The sequence below is a fragment of the Cygnus olor genome, chromosome 3, assembly GCF_009769625.2.
Source record: "Cygnus olor isolate bCygOlo1 chromosome 3, bCygOlo1.pri.v2, whole genome shotgun sequence".
NCBI classification, from domain to species: Eukaryota; Metazoa; Chordata; class Aves; order Anseriformes; family Anatidae; genus Cygnus; species Cygnus olor.
The window spans coordinates 113,857,294-113,882,818 of NC_049171.1; the positions used below are offsets into that span (position 1 = coordinate 113,857,294).

The 25,525-nt window shown below is 42.6% G+C and overlaps 1 protein-coding gene and 1 long non-coding RNA gene across 3 annotated transcripts in view; one reads left to right on the forward strand and one right to left on the reverse strand.

Moving 5' to 3' along the window:
- Positions 1-25,525, forward strand: part of LOC121067472 — a 66,070-nt gene that overhangs the window by 37,485 nt on the left and 3,060 nt on the right. The window contains exon 6 of the long non-coding RNA XR_005818305.1: positions 816-23,603. This is a non-coding gene — a long non-coding RNA (uncharacterized LOC121067472). The remainder of the gene's footprint in view (positions 1-815; positions 23,604-25,525) is intronic.
- The window catches only part of ISM1 (isthmin 1), a 42,745-nt gene that overhangs the window by 11,690 nt on the left and 5,530 nt on the right, over positions 1-25,525 (reverse strand). The window contains exon 3 of one of the 2 annotated variants that reach the window (XM_040552031.1): positions 7,060-7,296. The exons of the other annotated variant lie outside the window; for it this stretch is intronic. Coding sequence (XP_040407965.1) covers positions 7,060-7,296 — 237 coding nt within the window. The remainder of the gene's footprint in view (positions 1-7,059; positions 7,297-25,525) is intronic. 2 annotated transcript variants of the gene reach the window in all.

Sequence of the window (25,525 nt, forward strand, 5' to 3'; positions counted from 1 at the left end):
TATGCACTACACTGAGGCAGAGAGGCAAGCGACTTTCAGGCTCATGAGACCTCATCAGACCTCCAACAGCACTGCCACTAACTAACTTTCAAGACTGCAATGCCTGTGCAGTCAGATAGCCTTCTTCAGCCTGTGTTTACTACTGAGTTGGCTTATTAAAAAGGCCTTTAAAATGAGTTTTCTAGCACACAAGGTGTGAGGAACCTCACTGTGCCACAGAAAGCTCCAAGTCCTTTCTGTCTGGCTTGGAGCTACCCAACATGGAGCAAACTGGGAACCCACAGCCTGTCGGGGTGACTCATGCCCGGGGTAGGCACAGTTGTCAGCAGCATGTGAAATCATACAGTACTTCTTGCAGTGATACCTGGGCAGGGGAGGAGTAGTTCCTGCACTTTGTCTTTTTTCCTCTCCAGCATGACTGTACCGACCTTGCAGTACCACGATACGTTGTCAATCATGATCCAGACACAGTTAAGGCCTGAGACCTTGTTCCAATTAATAATCCCTTTATCTCAAAGAGAAGAGAGGTGTGGGGAGAGGAGGGACCAAGAGAGGTCCACCTCAGCATAAGCAGTTTTTTTTAAATAGCCTATTTAAAAAATGTACATAACGAAAGCAAAGTCCAGTGTGGCAATCTGACAAGCACCAGTGTTCCTCCCACCTCTTTTTTGAACGTTGATTACAAAGTTTTTTGTTCGTGGCTTTAAAACAGTAGAGTGCAAGAAATTCTACAGAGTCCTGGGATTGCCTGAACTGCCACTCTTGAAAAGTTAAAAAAGACAACTTCAGTTGACTCCAGCTCTGTTCATTTTCAGGGACTCATCTACACTCTGCCCAGCCCCATTTAACTCTAAGGCACCTTCTGACAGCTGTGAGGAGATTGGTAAGTAGTAATGGCTCCATGTAGTAGTAGTAATAGTAGTAATGCCACCAGTAATGCCTCCATGATATGGCCCAAGAGTTAGGGTGGTGGTGTGAGAAGTGGCTGCTTCTTCAGGAGAGCAATTGCTCCCCTATCCCAATGTAAAATTTGAAAAATTGGCATTCACTGAACTCTTCCTGGTACTGGAGAGTTAGCCTTAACAGCATTAGCCCATGACCATGCATATACATACACGTGATACACAAATATGTATCTTGTTTGATTGGTTTCTATACTGGGGATTGTTTATAAAAAGGAAAAAAAGAAAACAGATCTAGAACTATAGTCATGAAAACGGAGCGGTTAAGACAGCTCTGGAAAAGCTTTCATGCTGGGTAACTATTCCAACAAAAATATGTTCTCTCAAAAATTAAGAAATAGATCTTGTTTAGTATTTCTATCTCAGAGACTGCTTTAAAGAATTCATTTTCCCTGTTTTCTTCTTCCAGTGATTATCAAAACTGCAACGATGATTATTTATTTTTCTGTCAGACTTCCCAAAATGTCTGTGGTAACATGGTTCTTGTATAAATCCACAATCATCTCCAGAAGCATTCAAGCCTAAAATGAAGCCATTTCTTTTATGGTTGTTTGAGCTATAAATAAGGATGTTCCTCTAAAAATTGTTAAAAACAATTGGCATAGGTACATTAAAACAACAGATTTGCAATGAATTTCTAATGAAATAAGTGTATCAAGCACAGATGTCTTGAGACACCAACATCCAATTTTCTCCTGGCCAAAAATATACAGAAGATAAATATTAACCCCGCCTGCTGGAGTGCACAAAAAGTTCTATGTGCTTTGTCCTGTTTACTGAGACAATGTTTCTGAATTCACTTTAATGGTGTAAACATTGCCCTAAGCAACTGGAAGATTATGTTACAGGAAGAACTATGCTTGCAGTACTGTGCAAGCCGTGGAGTCTACCACATGGCTATCCTCTGTTTCCTTTGTGAAACTGACGCAAACTGTCAGTGCAGCACCAGCCATTCTGCAAGGTGAGTGTGCAAGTCAGCAGTGCAGTATAATAGCAGAACAGAAATTAGTTAATTATAAGGTATTGAAACGATAAATTTAGGTTTACACCACATAACGACTCAGCTAAAATGGTATCAGCAGTGATATCAAGTTACTCCTGGTTATGTCATGACACTTTTCTGGACTAGTTGGAAGGAAAGTGAAGGACTTTGAAATTTGCTGGGAGCAAAGAAGACAACACGACAAAATTTAACATTTGTGTTATATGGTGTCACTCTTAGTTGCACTTTCTGATGGGCCTAACTGAATCCCACAACTCAAACTCTGGTCCCAAGCCCAGCTCTGAATTTTGTGCTCTGTGACGAGCCCTTGCTACACCATGACATGCAGAGGTAACAGCTCTGTATTTAAAGCAGTTTAAGCATGGCCCTCTGGCACCCTGTTCTGCCAAGACTAATCCCTCCAGCTCACCATGAGGACTAGCTAGTTCCTGGTGTGGCTATGCTCTGCTCTGGTGCTGCAGCAAGCTCGGTGAAGCAGACAGACTGACCAGGCAGATGGTCTTTGGAGCAGGGAGTTCTCCCTGGTACAGACCCAGCCTAAGGAACAACAAAATGAACATGCACTTTCAGCTTTTCCACATCTTAGTTTGATGACAGGGACAATTGCGCTGCTACTATCTCAAAGAATTAAGCCCTAGAAGCATTACAAGAACAGAGTGCTACCTACTGGAGCCCTCCAATTCTTACTGTGCTAGATTAGGGATGAGAAGTGCTGGTCAGAGGTCAGTATTACAGATATTGATGAGCCTTTTGTGACAATACTGACAGGGCGTTGCTTTCCAGTGCAGTGAAGCCAGCAGCTTCAAATGACAAATATAAAGGTTATCTTAAAGATACATCAAATAAAATAAAATTAATTAATTAATTAATTAGTTTAATTTAATTAAAACTACATGTGATATGGATGGAGGTGAGGGGAATGGGTACTGATGAACCTGGAAAAGAGTTACTTTGAAGTCTGCAGTTATTTTTTAAAGCAGATCTTACAGCCTTTTTTCCTCTGTATTCCATATCTTCCTAGTGGTTCTGTGTGGAGCTTTTTTATCTTTATTTATTTTATTTATTTATTTATTTATTTTAAGAGAAGGTAGAAACTGAGTAGATATCAAACAGAATAAATAAACCTAACAAAGCAGCACTAGTGTAGTATGACTGGCAAATATGGCTCACAGGCCTCATGCAACATGCCACCAAGGAGGCAGCATTAACTTTTTCTGCCTTAGAATCACTCCTATCAATTATTACTAATGCCACAATTCACAGTGAGGATACTAACCAAAACAGGTTTAATCATATCCTCCTCTAGTTCAGTTTCCAGGCCACATCAACACATTTTTTTAGGCCAGGAATATTACCTAACTGTTTCTACTCGGAACCCATCTTGTCAATCATCACTGCTGGAACTCACCCAGTTGTATTTCAGGTATACTGCGTGTGAAATTTGGTCAAGATTCAAGATCTTCAAAAAGGATCAATATCAACAAAAAGCTCTTGTCTGACAAACAATAGGGAGTTTTCCCTTTTTTCTTCATTTGTTAAGGTGCCCAGTGCTGCTAGGAAAGCAGCAAAGCAGTGGGACAACAGAGAGCAGCGCTCTACCTACACAAGCCTGAGAAACCAGGAGTGAAAAGCACAGCGGAGAGACATGGGAAAAAGTTCAACTGCATGATGAGGCATCAGGTTCCAAACAGAGGAATAGCCAGGAAGGTGGAAGACACAGGGCCCAGGGTCTCAAAGGACAGCTGAGAGGTTGTAGAAGGCTGGTTGGAAGAGATGAGAAAAAAAACATCAGAAATGGAAAATAAGCAGGTTCCTATACATCCCCCACATGGCTTTATTGTGTTACTTAGAACAAGTAGGAACAAGTCTGTCCTCTCTGAACAACCCTGCATTTAAAAGGTCTTCATAGCATCCCTCAGCTAGTTTATGTCAAATGAGTGCAAACCTATGCAAAAGGGGTACTCCTCATGTGAGGAAATCCAGAGAAAAGGTGCGATCAGTTTCTGTAATCATCTTCTCTTGCTGAAGCGTAACAGACATTGACAGAATAGTTGAAATGACAAAAAAAGAAAATCAAATACCTCAAACCAAACAGCCCTCCTTTGCACAACAGCAGCCCTTGCAGTTACTCTCAAACAACCAGTGTAAAAGTAGTGCTAAAGCATAAAACTCCCCTTGAAACATTGCAAGATTTAACCAGGCTGGAACACCATAGAACGACCAGTAAGTGTCATCCCGGTCTTGCATGCATAGAGTCAAACAGCATTTGCATTACTGCAGCAAGACAGTCCACTATACTTATATTTGATTATCACCTGATAAACACAGTAGTAGCCTAGGGACATGTTAATTTTCTGAATTCCTGTGATTGTGTTCTGATATCCACCACTTCCTCCCTGAAAGAGAACACAACTCGGGCATGATACAGCAATTACCTTCTTGCAGGAAACCAGAGAAGGAATGGTCATAAAGAAAACCCACCAGAGTATCTTTTCAACTTGCTTTCTTAGGCTGATTTTTTACATCTGTTTATTAGGTTTTTAAAATTTCCAGGTACAATTTCCCTTTAAAATGTTATTTTTGGTCTACACAGACTTATAGTAGTAAAAAGCAAAGAGGCTGTGAGGTCCATGAGAGGTAAATGTGGCCATTGTACTAGATTAACACACAGCTGTTTGTTTTTTTTTCCTCCTTTTCAACCAAATCCCAGGACACAAAATATTAATTTGCTACAGTACCGTGGACTTCACAGCACTGCTATACTGTGCAATACGAGGGTCACCTTTATCCTGACTCCTGTCATAAAGAGGCAAGAGGCTGGCTCGATGTCTCACAACCAGTCCCCTGCTGCTGTTTCACCAGCTGCCTCTAATGCTTTTTCCACTTACTGCTCGTTATGTCCACTCACATGTTCCTGTCCTCTTCTAACTGCAAGCAGGAGCCCCATCTGGCAGTGAGCTGACACTTTCTAGGTTGGTGGCTGTCCTCTGGAGCAGCCAGTGCCCCTCTTCCCAAGAAGAAGCCACACAAATTGTCTCTAGGCTGCACGTAGCATGTGGAGGGCTGGATGCAAAGCCATCGGGGATGTCAAACCATGTTAGCTGCAGCAGAAACCGAGTTTGTATCCTCTTGCTTACTCAGCAGTGCTCATTCAAAATGCAACCATGCTGTATATTACATTGCATGTACGTAATAGATCAGATCTCCAGAGATGTTTGGTCCATGATTGTGAAATCGCGTCCTGTGTATCACGGTCCTATGAAGGCTCTTCAGTTAACAACCTCAGAACTACAACTTACAGAGCCCGAAGCCATTGCAAAAAAGAAAAATGAGTATTGATTCTGCTTTCACTTGCCAAACAGATGATGAGAAATTCGCAAGTCAACAAGTGTCATTATTTCCATTCAGATAAGTAAAGTATTGGTTAATGAGCAAGAATTCACTATACATCTTTTTTTTTTCCCCACAAGAGCAGACCACCTTTTACAACCTTCAAGCAAAGAAATAAACTTTCGTTGACTTTTTAATGAATTAATGGCAGCTTTATCTCAGTAATGCTTGAACTGCTGTAGGACAGTCAACCAGGAACTTCAGGAATCTCTGTATATCCCTATTTTTGCACCTGAGTAAGCAGACTAAATATAAAGCAGAACGTAAGGAGCCTATTTCGGAAAGAGTTGATCCTTGTGTGTAAGAGCTCTGTTATTAATGTTGCCCAATGTTTTCCAGTTTACAGGACTAGGCTTTCCAGTTCTCAGAGTCCAGCAAAACTGCTGACTTAGTTGGCTGACACATTTCCAGCATCAGGTGGTGGAAAAAGAGTTCATAGCAGAAGTAGTTACTGTAAAGACAAGCCAGGGAAATGTTTCCATCCTCCACTCATTTATCGATTCCCTAGGTCTAAATGTTAAATGCTGTCATGAATCAGAGAAAGATTTTGTTTCCTCTTCTCCTCCTCCGTGGTTTACATACTGTTCAAATGGCGATGTTACACCATTCACCTCCTGCCACAACCTGGGGCCCCTACAGCTTCCCCACCTTCCCTTCCTAAGGCTTTCTGGAAGGCTTCTCCCAGCGTGCGGGATGCGTACAGGCACCACATGTTGAACATGTTTACTACCTTGGCCTGTCAAGTGTTGGACCTGCACTTGATCCAAAGCTGTTAGACTTCTTAACGTTGCAAGCCATCTATGAAGTAATGGAGCGTTGACTTGAGACAGCTTGTTCTCTCACGAATAGATCTTTTATATCTTTATGTATGTACTTCTTAGACATATCAAAAGGATGGCAATTTTGTGGGCTGGGGGACTATAAGAAGCCAGGAATTTATTTAACCAGAATACTCGTTCTATTAGCGTATTGTTTTTATAAGCACATCTTAGGCAGAACTACATTTCAATTTATTGTTTTGGTTAAAAAAGACTGCTTATTAATGCCAATTTTGCTTTAAGGCTCTGAATTAAAACCAAATCACTCATTTTTTCCTCTTTCTAATCCTTGAAGTTTTAAGATGCAAGTGGCTTGCAAGAGGCCATTCCAAGCCCAAGAATAGTTTGAGGAATAACATATAACAAAGTTTCTTTGCAGACAACTTTTTTTTTTTTTTTTTTATTCCAGGCAGCTGCTGCAGAAATTAACTTTAAGTCTTAGTTCCATACAGGGGACCATATTTTAAGATGAAAGTTAAAGACGTACTTTCTTAAAACCTTTAGGAATGGTTGTATTTTATAATAGCATGCTAAAAGAGAATTTGTTCATAAACAAATTTTACAATGGAGAGTTGAAAACAGAATTTAAAATACCCATTTAATATCAAAGATAATATATTCCAAAATGCAAAAGCAAAGATGGCTTTAGTATCATAAATAGGTCTATATTGATATCTACATTCTGCAATCAACAATATCCAAAGAGAAATTCAGAAAAAAAAAACTGAAATCTGGGCATTCAGACAGAGAGTACATATAATCTCTCCTGGGTAGAGAGGCAGGGAACTGACTGCACAACATGGAAGCCAGGCTGAAAGGTCACTTGGTTCAGTAAAATGATCTTGTGTAGCTTCACAAAACATCACATGCTAGCAAAAATTTGTACCTGAATGTTGGGATTCTGCCCATTGATATCTGCTTTTGACAGGTCAGGGAAGTTTGGGAGATCCAGGAGGAAAGATCTGGGTCCATCTCTTTGTAAGGACGTGTGCCCGTTTTCCTGCCTGAATCGCTGCTTAGGGAATGGCCGGTGGGCAGCCTGAAGATCAGGGTATTCTCTTCTGTCCTCGGGGTTCAGGGTAAAGCTGTCTTCAGGAGAATGGTCATCTGCAGTAAGTGTGTTCTGGGAAAAAAAGCAACACACTATAACAACAACTGAGGTGCAGTCCTGCCAGTACCCCCATCTCCAGCTTCCTGCTAATGGTGGCTGCAGACTGCAGGTAGAAATCCTTACAGCATCCAGACCCACCATTACTTTCTTAAACATCCAAGATTTACCATGTATTTTCTAGGGTGTCATGAGTTTGGCACTGGATTCTCACTGAAATATACTCAGTTACGCTGGTGCAAAACCGTAACCATCTGACACAAGATAAAACTGAGTCAGGCTTGGGTGCTTGGGGCTTTCAGGTTCCTGGAACATTCCAGCTTTCCAGTGACACCTGCACTTTGACACAAATGTTTAATTAATGCAAATCTGGAAACATGAAGATCTGAAGCAATCCCTGTGAAATGAAGTTGTATCAGATTAAACACATCCCTAAAATGGTGGAAGGATGTCTTTGCCACTAAGCATTTCAGTTTGCTTTGTTCCAGAGTGGAGCAAAACCAGTGCTAAGTTCTTGCTGAAATTTATGGTATTCAAAGATCCTACTGTGTTGAGCTGGCAGCTTCTCTCTCTCTCCTCAGTTTGCAGCAACTTCCATCTAGTTGTCTGTCTTCCTCACCCAATTTCTCTGGTCTTGAACATCTGAACCTTCCTTCCTCTGGGATCTCATTTTCATGTTTGCCTAATGGTGGGATTGAATTTCACCAAGTTGTGGGTCAGCGGTTAATGCTTTTGTTATTGCTGAGCGTACTTTTGGGTTTTGTAGTTTATTACAGCAGGCTGCCTTGGAACCAGTAGCACTGCTGCCACTGCCTTTGACCTCACCAAGGAGATACATTTAGTATCAAAACACTCTCTCCCTGGGTTAGGACTGGCCTGGGGACTCGGAAAAAAAAAAAAAAAAAAGCAGACAAGTCAAAAAAAAGAAAAAAAATGCATGGGGCAAATTCAACACAGGTTTTGCTTTTGACTCAGCTGAAAAAATTTAGGTTTGAGGTCTTAGTATGACTGCCTGGGGAGCTTTTATTTTCAGTTCATAAAGATACAGCAAGCATGGATAGGGTAAATGTTAAAAACCTATCTTTTAAAACAAGCACAATTAAAGTGGAATGGCCACATGTGGTTCTGGCTCTTCTGAAGCATATTTTTGCCAGCATATCTGGTTAAACACAATCTTCATTCAGCTCCCCTGGCTCAAATTAAGCTAGCATACCTTTTGTTAAGGTCTCAGATACACAGCAGTTCCAGTGCCTTTTATTTTGTGTTTATTTGCTCAGACTGTTCTAAATTGACCTTTGAAGAGATTTTACAATGTAATCTGTGCACATTACAGGAAGATATTCAGGGAGTTAAATAAATCAAGATTTAAGAGTTAATCTGGGACTAAGTGAAATCTCAAGCAAAAGCTAAGGCATTTCTCTTCTCCCCCTCTCACTGCACTGCATTTGTAGAGAAGACCAAAAATCAGATTTTTGTAGTATTAGTATGTTCTTGGTGTGTTCATGATCAGAATATTTATAATCTGAAAGTATCAAAAGGCTACTAAACATCTCTCTACAGCACAAATGTACAAAGTTCATTCCAAGTTAGTGTACGCATGCAGTGGTAGAAGCCTTTGTGCTCCTAACTGCGTTGTTTGAATGCCAAAACAGCAATGCTGCTCTTTGCTACAGACCAGGCAAGACTTTGGGATGCCTTTGGTAGGCCATCCATTAACACACACCTTATTTAACGTAGAGTAGAAAGAAAATGAGCTTGCATGGCTGCAAGCTCTAGGAAATAAAACTGAGGGCCACTTAGCTCACTTTAGGGTCCTTACCCACATGTTTGTGCTTTAACTTAACACTTATCAAACCAAATTTAACTTCAGACTTCTTGGTGCATGAGGATTAAATGGCTTCTCAGCTATGCCTGACCAACAACAAGGAGTAATTGCACCGTTATTAAATTACTTCAGACAGGAACCAAAAAAGTGGTGTTTTCAACTACTTTTTTTTTTTTTTCCTGAGGTACCATGCACATAATCTTGCCTTTATTAAAAATAAAGTGAGAATTTATTAAAAAATAATAAAATTCTCACACACAATTCCATTCTTTTGCTATTTGCTTGCACATTCAGGAGCATCTTGATTCTCTGCATTAACGTACCGTACAGCTAGAGAGCTGGCCACGGGCTTTAGAGCTCTACGTTTAATTCCCTGATAAGACTCGCTGTGTGATCTCGGCAGGTCACGGTCTGTCTGTGCCTTGGTGGGGATAACAGCACTTCCCTTCCTCACTGTGATGTTTGTGGGGAGTTCGGCAACTACAATAATATGGGCTATATAAAAAAGTTTTTAATAGTGTCAAACAGATGGAATATCACATGGAGTTAGTTAGAAAATTGTCATGGCGAAGTAATGACATCAGGCTGATCGGGCCCACTACCAAGCTGCTTGGGGCAGGGACTGTCATTAATTACAGCCTGACTGAGTAGGGGTTGCTGAACGTTAGAAAGGAAAACTGAGGGGAACATCAAAACTGCCCCATGCCAGGGGCTGCTGCAGCGAGGAAGGAGATGGACCTCTGCATCTTCAGGGTGGACAGGAGCAGGAGGTGCTGGTTCAACATCAGTAACACATTTCTAATGGCAGTGACCATGAAAAACAACTTCAGAATTTAGAGTTGGAAGGGACCTACAAAGATCATCAAGTCCAGCTGCCTGACCACTTCAGGGCTAACCAAAAGTCAAAGCATATTATTGAGGGCATTGTCCGAATGCCGCTTAAACACTGACAGGCTTGGGCATCAACCACCTCTTTAGGAAGCCTGTCCCATTGTCTGACCACCCTCACAGCAAAGAAACTGTTCCTAACACCCAGCCTGACCCTCCCCTGACACAGCTTTGTGCTGCCACCGCATGTCTTGTCATTGGCTACCAGGAAGGGACTGGAGCTGCCCTCTGCATGTCACCTCCTCAGGCAGTTGTAGAGAGCCATGAGGTCACCCCACCGCCTTTTTCTCCAGGCCAGACACAGTTTGAGAGCCGACTATGCTGGGGAGAACGTGGAGCCTGTCTGTAAGAACAGGGTGGACTAGTGTCTGTCAGGCATGGCAGAGGTCATGCAGAGCACCCGCTGCCTAAAAGCCACGCCGGCTTTTGCAGACCCTCTCAGGCCAGGGCAAGCCCACACTGAGCCTTGTGTGTCAGACTGCAGCAGAAGCTGTCAGCCAACACGACGGGTTCAGCTATCATCTGCTCACGGTACCACCAGCAAAAGAGCGTTTGTTCTCAGTCATTAAAATAAATAGGAGGCCTGCTTTTTAGATAAATCATTTTTGGCATTGTGTCTAAACTAATGTGGAACATTACTAGAAACATTTATTTCTGGTAGGAAGGTAACAGAGGCTGCCGTCAATAAAAGTGAGCGTGCACTGCACCTGACAAGCAGAAGATGGGCTCAGTGGTGTATGGCACTAACTCAGGGGATGGCTCTTCCAAGGCCAGCCCAGCAGGGAAAAGTGTGTCCGTACTGCAGTGCCAGCATGCCTTCTGAAGAAAGCAGTGTTTGTGTTCCAAAGCTAACAGATGAAAACCTGGGGAGGGCTATCCTTCTCTTCTTATTTCTAAGTTATTTCACATGTTTTTATTTCACACTATTTATTTTTGGGTGTATACAATTTGTATTTCCGATTGCTTTTGGGAAAGCGGGGTTGCTTCCCTTGCTTCAGAAGCAATGTCACTTCATTCTGAACTACTGACTCAGTTTCCTTGAAGTTATGACATTTCTAAATCAGGCACATCATTGGTTTATTGCTCAAATGATGCATCTGCTCTAAATATTTTAAGATAAATCACTTTTTTCCCTTCATTTAACAGGATTATTCATAACTTTTAAACTTTCCATTAGGATGACTTTTAAGGGGTTACTCATGATTGCTGTCAGCCACAATTCTGCCGTCCCCGTGGGATCAGATATTTATGGAAGTCCCCAGTATGAAAACAGCTTAGGATTTCTGAGCATTCTAAGTGTGGACAGTATACAAGGGCAGGAACTCATTATTCATAGCCGTGTGACAAGGCACTGAAATAAACCCTATAGAGAGAATCTGCCACGCTGTTTGTGTTACACACTAACATACCCTGCCATAGTCATCCCTGAAAAAGGGGGGGTGGCAATAATTCCCTACCCCTTGTCTGCTGCGTTTAGGCTCTGTGAAGAAGTGGCAAATGGGGAGCACAGTTAAAATACATTAGAAAAGAGAGCACAGAGATAAAATGTGCTATCTATCATCTCCTTCATGGCAGAAGCTGTACAGGGTGGAGTGTGACGGATGAGTTGGGCCGTGCAAGAAAAAATAAAGCAGACCCTGAGCATCGTTATCCCATCTCTGCCACAGACTGATATGAGACTTGATGAAGTCACTCCGATTTGGTTTAAAATCCCACATATCGATGTATTTGTGTCTACCTATAAACCAGGGAAGAAGAACAATTCACAGGCATTTTGTGAGGATAACTTTAAAAGTTGGTGATACCGGTGGGACTTACACAATGGCATGGTTTAAGGCAGCAAGATACAACTCTGCATGCGGGTAAAATTTCCTACCTGATACTGCAGCTTAAATTTTCAATAATTAAATGGGTATTTTAGCTCTGTCCGCTGCTGCCTTATTGTTTCTACCTCTATCATGTTAGACGTGAGCTGCAGGGAAGTGCACCGTTTCTCTTTCCCATAGATAATTAAACAGAATTTGGAACTTCTAAAAATACGCTACTAGGGGAAAAGGGAAGTCCCCTGCATTTTTAGCAAGTGAGGAATCCATCTCCTTCCTCTCCCCTTTATTTTAATCCCATTTCTAGCTCTGGAAGAACAACCAAGACAGGGAATAGGTGAGGAATGGCTGGACCTACAGAAAACATTCTGTAGGAGCTGCTCTTTCTCTGACTTTCATAGTTCTTACTCACCTTCTTTCATTTGCTCCCCACTTGCCAAGCTAAGGGCACATTTGCAAGCACTGCTAATTACAGAGCTGAAAGAATTTGGGAAAACTGATGCCGCTTATAACCCTAACAACTCCCAGACAGAAAGGGAATCTATTACCAAATACCTGCTATGGCTACACTGCCTTTATTTTTTTTTATTTTTTATTTCTTGTATACTCCTTTGAAATATCTTGTAAAATGATCTTGACAAGAGGTCTTGAATTGAAACCCGACAGTCTGTCAATGCACTTTCATGATGCACCTGTACAGCATCTTCAACCACCACGAACGAGGAACATTTATTTATTAGGAAACTTCACAGACGCTATAAAAGATTATATTGCTATCAGAGACAAAATGAGGCCTGGGGCCTTCACAGAAAATCATTATAGCCATTAGGGCTGGTTTCATTTCCCACCTGCCTAAACAGATTGTTTTGATTTTGAAGGCTGTCGTGTGTTTCCAAGTTAGTGCCAAATGATCACTTTAAAATTAACCCATCTGGGGCGGCTGAGTAACGCACCGGGATACCACATGAGACTTTCACCTCCGCAGATCCAAGATCCGTAATGAACTTGGGTGATCTAACGCCTGGGCTTTATTTATTTACTTTTTATATCATGAGTGTAAGCAGCATGTGACCTAGCATGAAGAAGTATGAGGACAGTGTTGGGTAAGCAGACAGTGCGGCTAACAGCTGAAAAGCATTATCGGAGATACACAGAGGAGAATTTATTTTATGATTAATGCCACGTACAGTCCAGGCAGTCAGGAGACCCACGTTCTCTTCCTAGCTCTGTTGTGGCTTTCTTATAAAACAGGCAGCTCAGTTAGGCTCATACTTAATTTCTGTGGTGGCGCTGAGCCTCGCAGCTCCTTCGCTCCAAGGAGTCACTGACAGCTCCCACCTCCAGAAGTCACACCAGAGGTGTGGCACATCAACCACCCAGCTTCTGAAACACTCGCATTTTCCTTAAAGCATGCTTGTCCCTCATGTTCACAACCGTCAGTGAGGCAAAAGACTTACTTATCTTTGGAAAGCCACATAAATTAATTGATGCAGTAATTAATAGCCCATTTTAGACAACCACGGTTCATAAATCATTTAAAATGGACTACACTGGCTTGCATGTACACAACCATTTTCACAAAGTGGCTGCAAAACCTATCATCTGTTTTAAGCATTGTGCATACAGAAGACGAATTGCTGATACAGGTGCTAAAAAGAAAGTCCTGTTTAGCGTGGTCTATTTTTTAATATCTCAATTCAGTCTAGAAAAATTAGTAAAATGACATTGTATCCCATTCTCTTTAACCTGCATGTATGACTAGATGGCTATGGAGACACCAACCCAGGCATCCCACAGGGTACTGCCGTGGGATGCATTAGCTCCAGGGGCTGTGGAGCTTTTTGATTTTGTTTCTGTGACGAACAGGAGTTGCAGGAGCTGCAAACTGTTGTAATAGGACAGCAGAACTTCAGAGTGGAAGTGGTGATCTGCAGTCACTGTTGGAGGTTAAACGCTGGGTGCCAGTGGCAGCAGTTACGTAGCTGGGGGTGCCCTACTGCTGCTGGTTTTCTCATGCATGCTGAGATAGCTCTTGGGAGCTGTGTACAGCAGAAGCAGCACCTCAAAGCATCTGGGCACACTCATCTCAGAATCAGAGCTTTTTATTTTTATTTTTATTTTCACTAGAAAATTCTAGCCTCCTAGTTCCACAGAAAATCTTGAGAGCTGAGCACTCAGCTGAGACTTATGCTATGTCTGCAGGGATGCAGGGGCAGTGGTACTGAGGCCACCTTCCCACCTAAGCTCCAGTAAGTCCCAGACCACTCTTCTGAGGCACATACCCAACACTACGGCAGGACTCTCCGCAGCAGAAAAGCCCTACTGCCATTCCTCCCTTGCTGAGGCTGAATAAACAGCCTCCATATGCTTGCAATCATCGACCCTTGGTCCATCCTTTCTTCAGCCTCTGTCTGGTGAGCTTCTCTCACCAGGCTCCCCGTCTCTTCCACAGCATTACTAAACACTAGGTTCGGAGCCGAACTGCTCTGGCAGTCAATATTGTTTTCCTCAGAGCTCAAGGAGAAAACCAACCATATTATACTCAGATCTGGCAATTTTTTTCCTACATGTTGTGGACACACATTTCACAGCACAGCTATTTTTCATGCTCTGTTGTTTGCTTGTATTTTGTGTTTTCTTTCAGCTGCAAAATACAAACAGTATGGCTCAACTTAGAGGTGAAGAGCTGCCAGTTTGTATAAACACTGATAATAAAATGGACTTGATGGTGATTACAATTCAATGTCTGCAGGAAAAAACAGAGGCCCTTTAGCAAATTTTTCTAACACAGTACACACTGATGCTTTGTTCTTCAGCAGATACTCAGCCATCCATGAGACAGCCAAGTGCACAGAATTAAAATTATGTAGGGCTTTGACAGATGATCAGTGCCAAGTTTTGCTTGTAGTTAACAGATATTTCCAGTTGCTTAAGCTGGTGGTAAACCTTTAGTCATTCTTTATGACTCTGATGATCTTCCCCGTAATCACCGCCTGGCTGGAGCTCTCCATGCAGGACTCATTGATTTAGCAGTCGAACAGGCGAATGCACAACTGGAGAGCAAGCCAACTATTTCACTCGTATAACCTGTGATGCCAAAATGCAAATTCTTTGAAAGTACTGATTCTTTTGGGCTTTATTAAATCCTTGCATAAAATCAGTAGCATAATATAGTTTTAAACAGAATCAATTTATGCCATGGCTAAATTTAATTGAAGTCATCATTTGAAATCTGTATCTTAATTTATACACGCAGTTCCAAGAGAATGGGAAACTCTGCCTTAAGCTGTAATCAAAACCACTAAAGTAAAGGATATCCAGAGTATTAATACTTTTTGTATACAACTTTTTGGTCAGGCTTTGCAGGCCAGCAAACAAAAAGTCAGTGTAAATGAAAGAGAACAAACATACATCTGAAATTATTTTCATGGGTTTTAAACTAGGTCCTTTTGCAAGTTTATTCCACTAAATCACTGTAGCTAGGATTTCACTAGGTGAACCAGCTTTAATAAATGAAGTTTTCATCTCTCCCTAGCCAAAAGAGTAACCTTACTTGAAACCTTTTCAATTTTCAAAGTTGCCTTCAGCTGTTAGTTTCCAAGAAACAGCTATTCCCAGCCTCTGTGTCTCCCTCTTATATGCCACTGAATATCCACCCTATGCTTTCAAAAGTGTCTGTGACTCTGGCTGTGCTAGCTGGCAGATGTTTTTAGAGACTAGAAAGTGTTTAGTCCCTGTGGACCAAAAGTTACATGATGACTTCATCACATAAGCAAAAGCTAATAACGGGAAAGCAAGAAAGCAGACAAGTGTTATATTCCAAAAACATGATGTTTCCTGTGCTTCTGGCAATACTACTTCTGTGCCTGAAAAAAGGCAAGTCGCTGGTCTTGATGCTCAAAACACACACGCCATCGAAGCACTGTGAGATAATTTACTAGACCCTCTGTTAGCTGCATTCCCCACCAACACGAGTTTTTATTTTGATAGAAGTTAGAGGGTGAAGGCAGAGGAAAAGCAGCGCTTGTTTATATTCAATACCTATGCCCCAAGTATATGCCTTACAACACTCTATAGAAGGGGTTGTTACTACACCCAGGAGCTTACAGAGAAACAGCAGCAGAAACCTGAGCGGCTGCCTCGGGATCGCGCACCTCTGCTCCTGCAGCAGAGCTCTTCCAAGGCTGGGGGTGCTGCTGTAGGCTCTCCGTCAGAAAACGCTGGAGACTGATACACGAGCAACTGGAAGTCGTTAGCATAAATGGCGTCTGCACACGCAGCGCGATAACTGTTGTGTTTGTCTGTCAAGGCATCATCAGCGGGCATTGTGCCCTCTTTCTACATCACTGTGAACTGCCCTAATGACAGAGCAAGAGAAAGAAAGGGGAGGAAGCAGATAGACAAGAGAAAGGCCTCCCTCCAGTGACATGATGGGGAAGAAGAGCAAGCAAGGAGATGCGCAGCCCCATGACAAGACAATGTGAGGACCCTTCCCTGTTTAAGAGATGAGAGAGAAAGGATTTGCCCTGGAGAGAAATGTGGGCTTTTTATATTATAAATTCAATGCATGTATATATACATTTTGTGAGAATAGTAAGGGAGGGAGACTATTTCCTAGAGCTGATTAAAGAAGCATGACTCGATTTTCAATTTCAAACGACTCGGGGGGCATTCCAATAGACTGCAGACAGGAAATGAATACCATACATGCACTGAGCAAGGCAGATGCTTTTGAATCTGACACCTACGTGAAAGAAAATATCTTCATTTCTGTCTCCCCCCACCCCACGATCGCTGGTTAGTTCTAGGCTATTCTTAGAAAATGGTTTTATTTTTCGAACTTGTTATAATCGTTCCACGTGCCTGAAGCCACCCAGATGCCACTGACAATAAACCGTAGGGAGCTGCTGGTCAAAACCATGCCTAGGCTAGCCACAGCAGCCAGATGTTGCAGCAAGGTAGAGGAGGAAAGATGAGCAGCTTGGGTTTGGGATGTCCTAGCCTCCCCCGTTAGAGGGACGGAGCTGTGACCCTAGACGATACACCAGCGCCCAGGGAGGAAGAACTGCTTCTGCATAAAGGGAGAGTCCAAAGTGTCCACAGCACGTGCGCTGCAGAGCAGGTTGGAAGAGTATTTCCTGGCAGGCTGTGGCACAGAACTCGCTTCCAGCTACTTAACTGTGCTAAAGAGACGTCTTCTCTCCTCATATGGCTCTTACCAGTAAACTGCGATGATCGTCATGGGAGTATTATGGGGTTTATAACCCGATTGCAGTGTAATTGTAGCTCTTTTTACCAACAGCAGCAGTGTGTGCTGGGGAATTGGCATATACAACTCTTTCCCCTACTTATTCCACATGTGTGCAAACGCACAATTTCAGCTGCAGTCTCCTCTTGGATTTTACTATGGAAAGACTTAAATGGAATAGAGGAAAAAAAAAAAACAACAGAGAGGTGATATTAAACTGGCCCTTGCTCTGATGTTATGCAACTAATTAGCTCATTTTAGTTTGATGTAAGGACTGCGATAGCTATATTCCTGAGAATACAAGAAAAAATAAGATCCGTTTACTTGTAAGACCAGCAGGAGAAGAAGAAAGAAGAATGGGTAGGTGAGAAAGGCAGCCATGCCTTACATTATTCAAAAAGCCATGAATGTCAGATCAAAGAAGAGCAAGAATCAAACTCACTGCCACTGAATTCAGCAGCTTTTTCAGAATTATTGATCCCTCAAGGGCAAACTCTTTTAAACTCCAGCAATGCCTCTAACTATCCAGAGCTCTCATCTGATGCCGGCTGAGCCTCACGTAGTTTGCTTTCATCAGCTGGCATCTTGGGGAAAGCAGAGACAGCTAAGACACTGCTGTATCTGGGCCTGATGAAGGAGACATACAGCAGAGCACAGAAATACCATGTGTGTATTTTCGGCACCAGATGTTACCTTTTAATGGTCATTGTGGTGGATGTTAAATAAAAGACCAGCTTCCTCACTGAAAAGCTGTACATTTGGTATCCACCGAGTCCTTGGAGAGCTTTGTCCGAGGACAGGATGCAATCACCCCACTGAGAGCCCAGCTGCCCTGAGCAGGATTTGTTTGCTCAGCTCTGTCTGGAGGCACCAGCACCTTGCTGATGAGTACAACTCACCTCGTATTTGTTGTGGGACGAAGGTGGGATAAGGCAGCTAAAGAGCTACTGCAGCTCAGCTGGCGACTTGTTCATGAGTTTGGACTCACAGGTCTCATCTGGACACCCAGAAGGACCAGGATCCAACCCGAAATCAAGTCTTAAGATGTCAAATGCACTACAGATTGGCCTCTTCCTCCCCCTGCTTCTTGGGCCAGGTGTCTTTGGTAGGGAAGCCTGCAGGCGTTCTGCCTTGTCAGGACACTGCAGGGCCATGCCCTAAGCCAGAGCCACTGGGATTGGGTGCAGTAAAGCAACTTCACTGGGCACATCCCCAGAGTGTCTCTTAAGAGCTGCCTTTGGGCTTCTGACACTGATCCCCTTGCACCGGGCTCGCTGCTGCTGCCACCACCGCGTCACTGGGGACTGTGCACCCTGCGTCTCGCTGCCCCTAGGTTACGCGCACACCACAATGGTGCACTGCGCATTATTCAGCTCTTTCCAAGCTCTTCCCACAATTCAAAGTCTACCTATTCTCACCAGCATTTAGTGCTGTTTGGTACCTTATACATTTTCATGAAATAGATGACCCTTTTCCTTCTGCGTGTTTTGATCAAGAGCAAGAGCTAGCACTGCTACCATTTAAATGCATATCAAAAGCTCCAGGGCTCTATCAGGCTAAAGAGTTCATTTGAAACCTTTGGTGCTATTGTTCCAGAACATCTGAAGACACAGGCATGGTGTGGCTGCCCTAGGTTCCCTTTTGAAATATATTTCCACAAATGTTCAGCATAGACATATCAACCCCTCTATTCTTTCCCAATAAAAGCTTGGACTTTAAAGCACAAGATGAGGAATAGATACTCTATTGGCCAGCTGCAGCTAGCCTTTCATAAATAACAGGACAATCAATCCCTGTAAAGGAAAATGATACTCCAGAAGCTCTATCCTGATGTACATCTGTTTTCCTATTGTAGGAACGAATAAGATGACAGAAAAAGTTAAATGCTGAAAGCCTAAACAAACTCTGAATTAAGAGGAGATGGTAGTAGAAATGATGGATGAATTGTAAACCACCTGCAAATGTTAAGATTGCAGCACTCTTCTGCAGACCACTGCAAACCTCCGATAGACATGGACTGTGCTCTGTAAAAATCACGATGAATGCAGACTTGTTTTTTATATTATGGAGGTCCTAATCCTCCTCCTCCTCTGCTTTTGCTCTATTGTTACAACATCAAAGACCAACTGCTGGCCGAGATACAGTCAATATGAAAAGGGCGACCAGCAAATTTACTGCTTGACTTCATTCCCTTTAAATGGAATAGGCACCATGGCCCTTTTTCAAAGTCCAATCACAGACATATATCTTTTTTATTGGACATCATGTACAATAAAGTGAAGCTGTAACTTGGAAAAAAAATAGAACACCTTAAAAAAATCCCATGAGGTGAACATTCCTTTATAAAAATATCACTGTGGTTACGTGTTTAGAAAAACTCTGGGTGCTCTGCAGTGCAAAAGGCATGGACTTGTTAGGTTATAGTTTAGCTAAGATGCATACCCATGCCTAATACCTAGTTGGTTTCCAAATTAAAAAAAAGGCAACAAAAAACCCCAAAACTAATAAAAAGTGATATATTTAAGACAGAATGCCAGTGTCATTCAAATAAACTGAAATGGCAGCACTGATGTCACAAGAATCATTAACTGCTTTGTTACAGCCTGCTCTGTGCAGTGAACCTTTACAGACTTCTTCATGCCAGCGAATCTTAAAATCAGCAGCACAAAACACCAATATATACACCGCATCTTAAACAACTCCAGGCTGATTACTGAGGTAATTTCAAAGGACACTTTCAGATAAGAGTTGTATCCGCAGACATTAAAGGCACGGGCAGTTTTATTGCTATTGTACCACTAAGTAGATGCTAAGTAATTTCCTGGTATGAAATTAAAGAGTGTATAAGCAACTCATCTGATGTAGGAGATGATTCTGGTGGGGTTTTATAGAATCCAGGCTAGCTAGCTCTGGCTTCTATTTTTTTTTTTCTAATTATAAATGTTATGTCAATGTAATGAGAAGTTTTTGTTTTAATCTGTTTAAACTATTAACCCATTTTGTTTGTTTGGGTAATTTGTGCAAAAAGATATTAGTAAATGTCCGATTAGTAACAGTATATCTAGATGCAGTTCACATGGGTTTTAAAATCCTGCACTGATATGTAGGTGGCAGATAAAACCAAGCAAGTTTATGCTGTTATACACCTGCAGTAATCTTAGGCAACTGCTTCCAGTGGAGTAATTTTGGTTTCCTCATGGCAAAATCTGCTGCTGATGGCTTACTTTTAGGTGAGAAAGATACTAAAACTATTTGGTGTTTTTGCAAGACTATCACCCAAAATAGCTGTGCTGTCACTAGGCCCTCCTCGCTGCTCTTTCCATTACGTTATGCTCCGTTGGCAGCCTTTCCATTGCACCTACAGCACAGACCTTCTGGGGAAAGGACCTCGCCTCCCACTCAGCCTTCCTGGGCTTGTGCAAGAAGAGGTGTTTCAATGACAGTGTGCATTGTTCGATACCTGAATACCCAATCCTACAGGAATGCAAAGGCCAGACGCCTGAAGGAAGCCTTTTGGAAGTTAAACCCGCCCGAGGGCAGCACCCACCCAGTGCCTCTTCCTTAGAAAGGGAGGACTCCGCTTTTTCAGAGCAGTACTGTAAAGAGGGATGGAAAAAGATGAAGAAAAACATTATCTGGGTGGTTTATACAGATACACTGCACTCATGGTAAAGTGCTGATCTCAACAGCTGTGCAGGCGAAGAGACTATTTTAATCTTTCCGAGGAAGAAGAGCTACTGCGGAACAAAACAGCCCAAGATATTTCAGTGGGTATGAAAATAACAAAGAAACATTTTGGATGGAAATGGATTCCTGCAATCAGAAGAAAACTACATGCCAAAGCCCAGCTTGTTTTCATGGATGGAGGTCCGGATTAAGTGCGCTACACGCATGTCAATTCTTTAGAAAAAATGAGTTGTGGAATATTCAGATCCAAGAGGAACTTTGGCTGGGTCTGCAGCCAGCACAAGTCATTGACTCCTCTTGCTTCATGAAAGTCAGAGGCACAAGGTCAATTTAAACACACTGAGAACGTAGGTCTAGCATGGAGATGCAAAAGCCAAGGTACCTTTGAACTTCTCCTGCCTTTCAACATGGACCGGACCCACTGCAACTGACGAAAGAAAGATTTCATCTCTGATTTTCCTCTCTCATCTTTATGAGCACCTCCATAAATTGAAAAGGACCCAAATTATCATTAGACTAAAAGAGCTTAGAGGTGAACAACTCCGGGCCTGCTTTCATCCTGCTGCCAGCTTGAAGGGAAGAATACAAAAATACGCCCCACTACTATGATTTCTCCAAGCACAGAAAAACAAGGGCAAAAGGATAAAGGAACAGCTTACCAGTACCGCCCACACCAGCTCCTCCGACCAAGTATTACACTGCTGCACAACTGACCAATGTGGCAAGCCATCACTTGTTACAATGACAAGTTACGTTTTGCTTTGTTTTCTTTCTTTTTCTGGTACTTCAAACTGAAAATACATGGAAACACCAGCACTGGAAAGGCTCTGCTCTTACGGATGGGTCTATGGGCTCAGTGCTCTATTTCTTGGAAGCCTTACTCATCCGAATGTGTTCAACTGTGACTTTTAACCTGGCATTTTCTGTCTTGAAAACTTTTAAAATCAGTATCCTGAGGGCACAATGGTATTACAATGCAACAGTTAGCACTGTATTATTTAATACTTCCTTTTGCAACTTACTAAAGCACTTTCTATTTTTCTGCTGTACGCTGTCACTTTATTATCCATTGTGACAGTGCCTACAGCCTCCACTCATGCCTGGAGACCTATTGTACTACATATTGCTTGCAAGCAACAACAACAACAACAACAAAAGAATCTCAACCACAAAGAGCCTTGGTTGAGATTTCAAAAATAAAGGAAAAAAATAAAATGCATCACTGACCTAGATCTGCTACTACTGAAAAATAATGCTTTAAAAAAGTCAGCTTTAATGGAGAACATAAGTTAGTCAACTCAAAGAGCTTTTGATTAGTCTAGTCTTAAGGCAGATAGGAAGATATGAATCTAGCAAAGCAGGCCAAACAAGCACCAAACAACACTGAGAACAGCACAAGTGAGGTACAGCTGGGTACCACCTCAGGCGTTCACATGGAAGACCAGTAAAATGCACAGAAAAGTGTGCAGCAGCCAACTCTGATACTTAAACCTGGCACAGCCCCTAAATCTTATCTGTCACTATACTTTCAGGATATAAGCCCAAAGAAAAACTAGCTTGCTTCACTTTTATAGTTTATGTTTGTGTAAGAAAACATCTAAATTGCCTGCATATATATTTGAAGTGTGAGTGCATTTCAAGATTGTTTAATGACTTAGGAGAATGTAAGCATCAAAAGAGAATGGCAAGACAATTTCCTACCATTGCTTGCATTCTGTGCACTTTTATATTGTGGGGGAAAAAAAGGAAAAAAAAAAAAAAAAAGGAAATTGTTAAGCATGAATATCTACAAACCTGTGGGAAGGCCAAGATAGCGTAGTCCGCATCGTTATCACTACTACTGTCTCACACAGGGTGAGTGCATGGGAGCCCGTTCCCCGTTTTGATTTGGGCATTTCAGCATCAAGTAAGCAGGACTAAAACCGGTGATGTTTTGAGCAGAAACCTGTGGTTACTGTGCTGAAGCTGCTTTGCAGCAGAGATGCGCATGGGGCAGGGCCTGTGCCGGGCACCACTTCCTTACTGACCTGTGAGGGTTTCCTCGGGCGGGCTCTGCCCCGCTCAGTGGCAGAGGAACCATGGCCAGAAGGTGGCTTCTTCCTAGGGGAAAGCAAGAGCTGTGCCACAACGTGCCTGCTCCGCTCAGCGAACAATGATGCACTAGACGATGTGAGCCAGGCAGCCTTTTCACCTCCAAATGAGGACTACAGCGCAGCCCCGTAACCAGAGAGAACTTCTGTCCAACAGAGAATGAAGTGAGGTTGGGCAGCTCTGCAACGGGCAGCCTCTGCACTTCACTTTGTGAGGTTTTCAGATGCTGCAACACAACACAGCCAGAGTTTTCACCTAATCTTTCACTGCTCCTTGTTTTCTTTAAAGAAGTTTTTCCCCATTTTGGAACAATGAGGCACTGGTTATCAATATACAGATGCAGACAAAAGAAAAACTGCTGAATTCAAAACACAGATCCCAATTTACATTTAATACTACCTGAATCGGTTAAACAGCTCTCTCCCCAGCAAAACAACTGCAAAGCAGAGCAAGGTGTTGAAAAGCTTAGCATGCTGAAGCTCTAAGTACTAGGGATGGGTTACCTATTAGCAGGTCATAACGCGTGTGATAAAATCACAGGGGAATACACAGTGACCAGCTCCTGCCTGACAGTAAAACGATGATGAAATTGTTGGGGCCGTGAAGACCAACAGCAGAGCTCCAAGCAGAGGCCTCCTGTCTCTGTGGACAGCTGGTGTGAGGAAGGACAGAGCGGGGAAGTGCAGCTGGACCTAAGGACTGACGGCCTGAGCAGGAGGAGCGAAGGAGAGATTTCTGTGCCCATCAGATAACAATTAGGGTCAGTAGTTGCACTGTTGTACTGCTGTCATACTGCTGCTATAGCTGTGATGGACTAGCTGTGTTCTTCCTGCGCAGAACGGGCTTCTGTTTACACGATGAACAAAGGCTGCAAAATAAAAGCTACTTGAGAGCTAGCGCTGATTGCCCACATTAGGTGAACCAACATAAGTGCCAACCCTGCTCCTTCCAGGATCTCTTTGTACCCATGCCTTGTCTCTCTATTCCAGTCGTCACCAAGGAACATCATTAAGGCTCTCGACCTTCTCAGGAACCAGACTCAAACCTACCACTCTTTTTACTACTGTTAGTCAGCCACCCAACCCTGTTTGTAGGGCTCAGAGCCACATGTTAGCAGGCTTCCCTTTAACCACTCTCAGCAAAGCCCCAGCATGAATTTAAGACCATGTGCACTCCACTTTTTTTTTTTTTTTTTTTTTTTACACAAATAACCCAATACTATAAAGAGTTGGTAAAAGATTCCCAAATCTTGCTCAAAACAGAAATAACACATTACAATAGACTCATCCGTATAAGGCACTAGGAAAAATCTGCTCTGGGCTATAGTCACAGAGACAAAATTGAGATGCACCCTCTGATTTAATGCCAGGTATTTATCACTGATGACTCAAGATGAGCTGTACAATAACTGTTAGCTGCTGAGCTGGAGAGAAGTTCAGCAAAATATGTCTCATCCAAACATCTTGGTCAAATCTAATGCAGAAAAAGACATTTGTACCTGCCTCACAGTGCCCCTTGCGGCCATAACTAAATACAATATTCCTGGATTCCTGTTCTAAATTATAGCAGTAGTCTTAGGTACTAAAAATGCTTGCCACATTCTACCCTGAAGGTGTGGCAGCTCTTTTCCACTAGGGATGCTTTTGTTTGCTGGGAAATGAATCAATGGGATAGGTATGACGCTTAATTAATATTTTCTGGAGTTTTCCTGGAGCCAGGTTTGGCAAGTGGAAGAACCTCTCTGAGGAGCCACGGACAAGAGCAAATGCTCCACTCGGAGCAGCGGTCTCACTCCTTCACCCTTGTTTCCTGCTTTATCCTCTGCTTCCACACATGCGGCAGCAGCAGCACACGTAAAGCTAATCACCCTTCCTTCCCCCTAGATCCTGGAACAAGCCACAGCCCACTAGCAAAACCACTAAAGAGCACACATAATTCTCTCCCTTGGGACATGAGTGAATGAAGTGCACATGGTGTAAGTCATTCGCAAGGCTTAGTGCCTAACTGGAAGAACATATGCTAATGGTAAGGGTGAGCTTTAGCTAAGAACCTCTACAGCAAAGCATGCTGAGAACAGACAGGTTTTACTATCACTGTCAAAAAGCACGAAACAGAACATCCTCTGTGATGAGTAACAACCTCACCAAAAGAGATTTGGGTTTTCAAAGTATCAGCCTGCTTCACTCATAAGACACCTGCTCTAAAAGTCATTTGTGTAATGTATAAACTGCTCTTAAGGCAGAGGAGGGTTTAGTGCTCTTATGAAATATATGATGTGTAGTCAGCTATCGGCGTCTTATATAGGCCAGGGGCAGTCTGGGAAACATGAATGCAAAACGTTGAATCAACAATTTTTCAAAGATGCTTTAGAGGACCAGTTCCTATTAGAGCTAACCGAATGTAAAGCTCCAGAGCTCCAAAAAGCTTTAAAAAGCTCAGTCTAAAACTCTCCCAAAGTAAACAGCTTCACTCCTGCTTGGACTGAGAAAGCCAGAAAGCTGAAGTACGCTGCTGCATCTGAATGGAGAACATTTTGCAGTTTGCATGAATCCAGTACACGGGGCAGCAGGAACATCCAAACCTTAAAAGCACAGAACTACATCTCGGGAAAGGCAACAGACAGCACACCTTTTCCAAACTTCTCGTCATGTTGAGATGATGATCTTAGGAGAAAATTAGGAG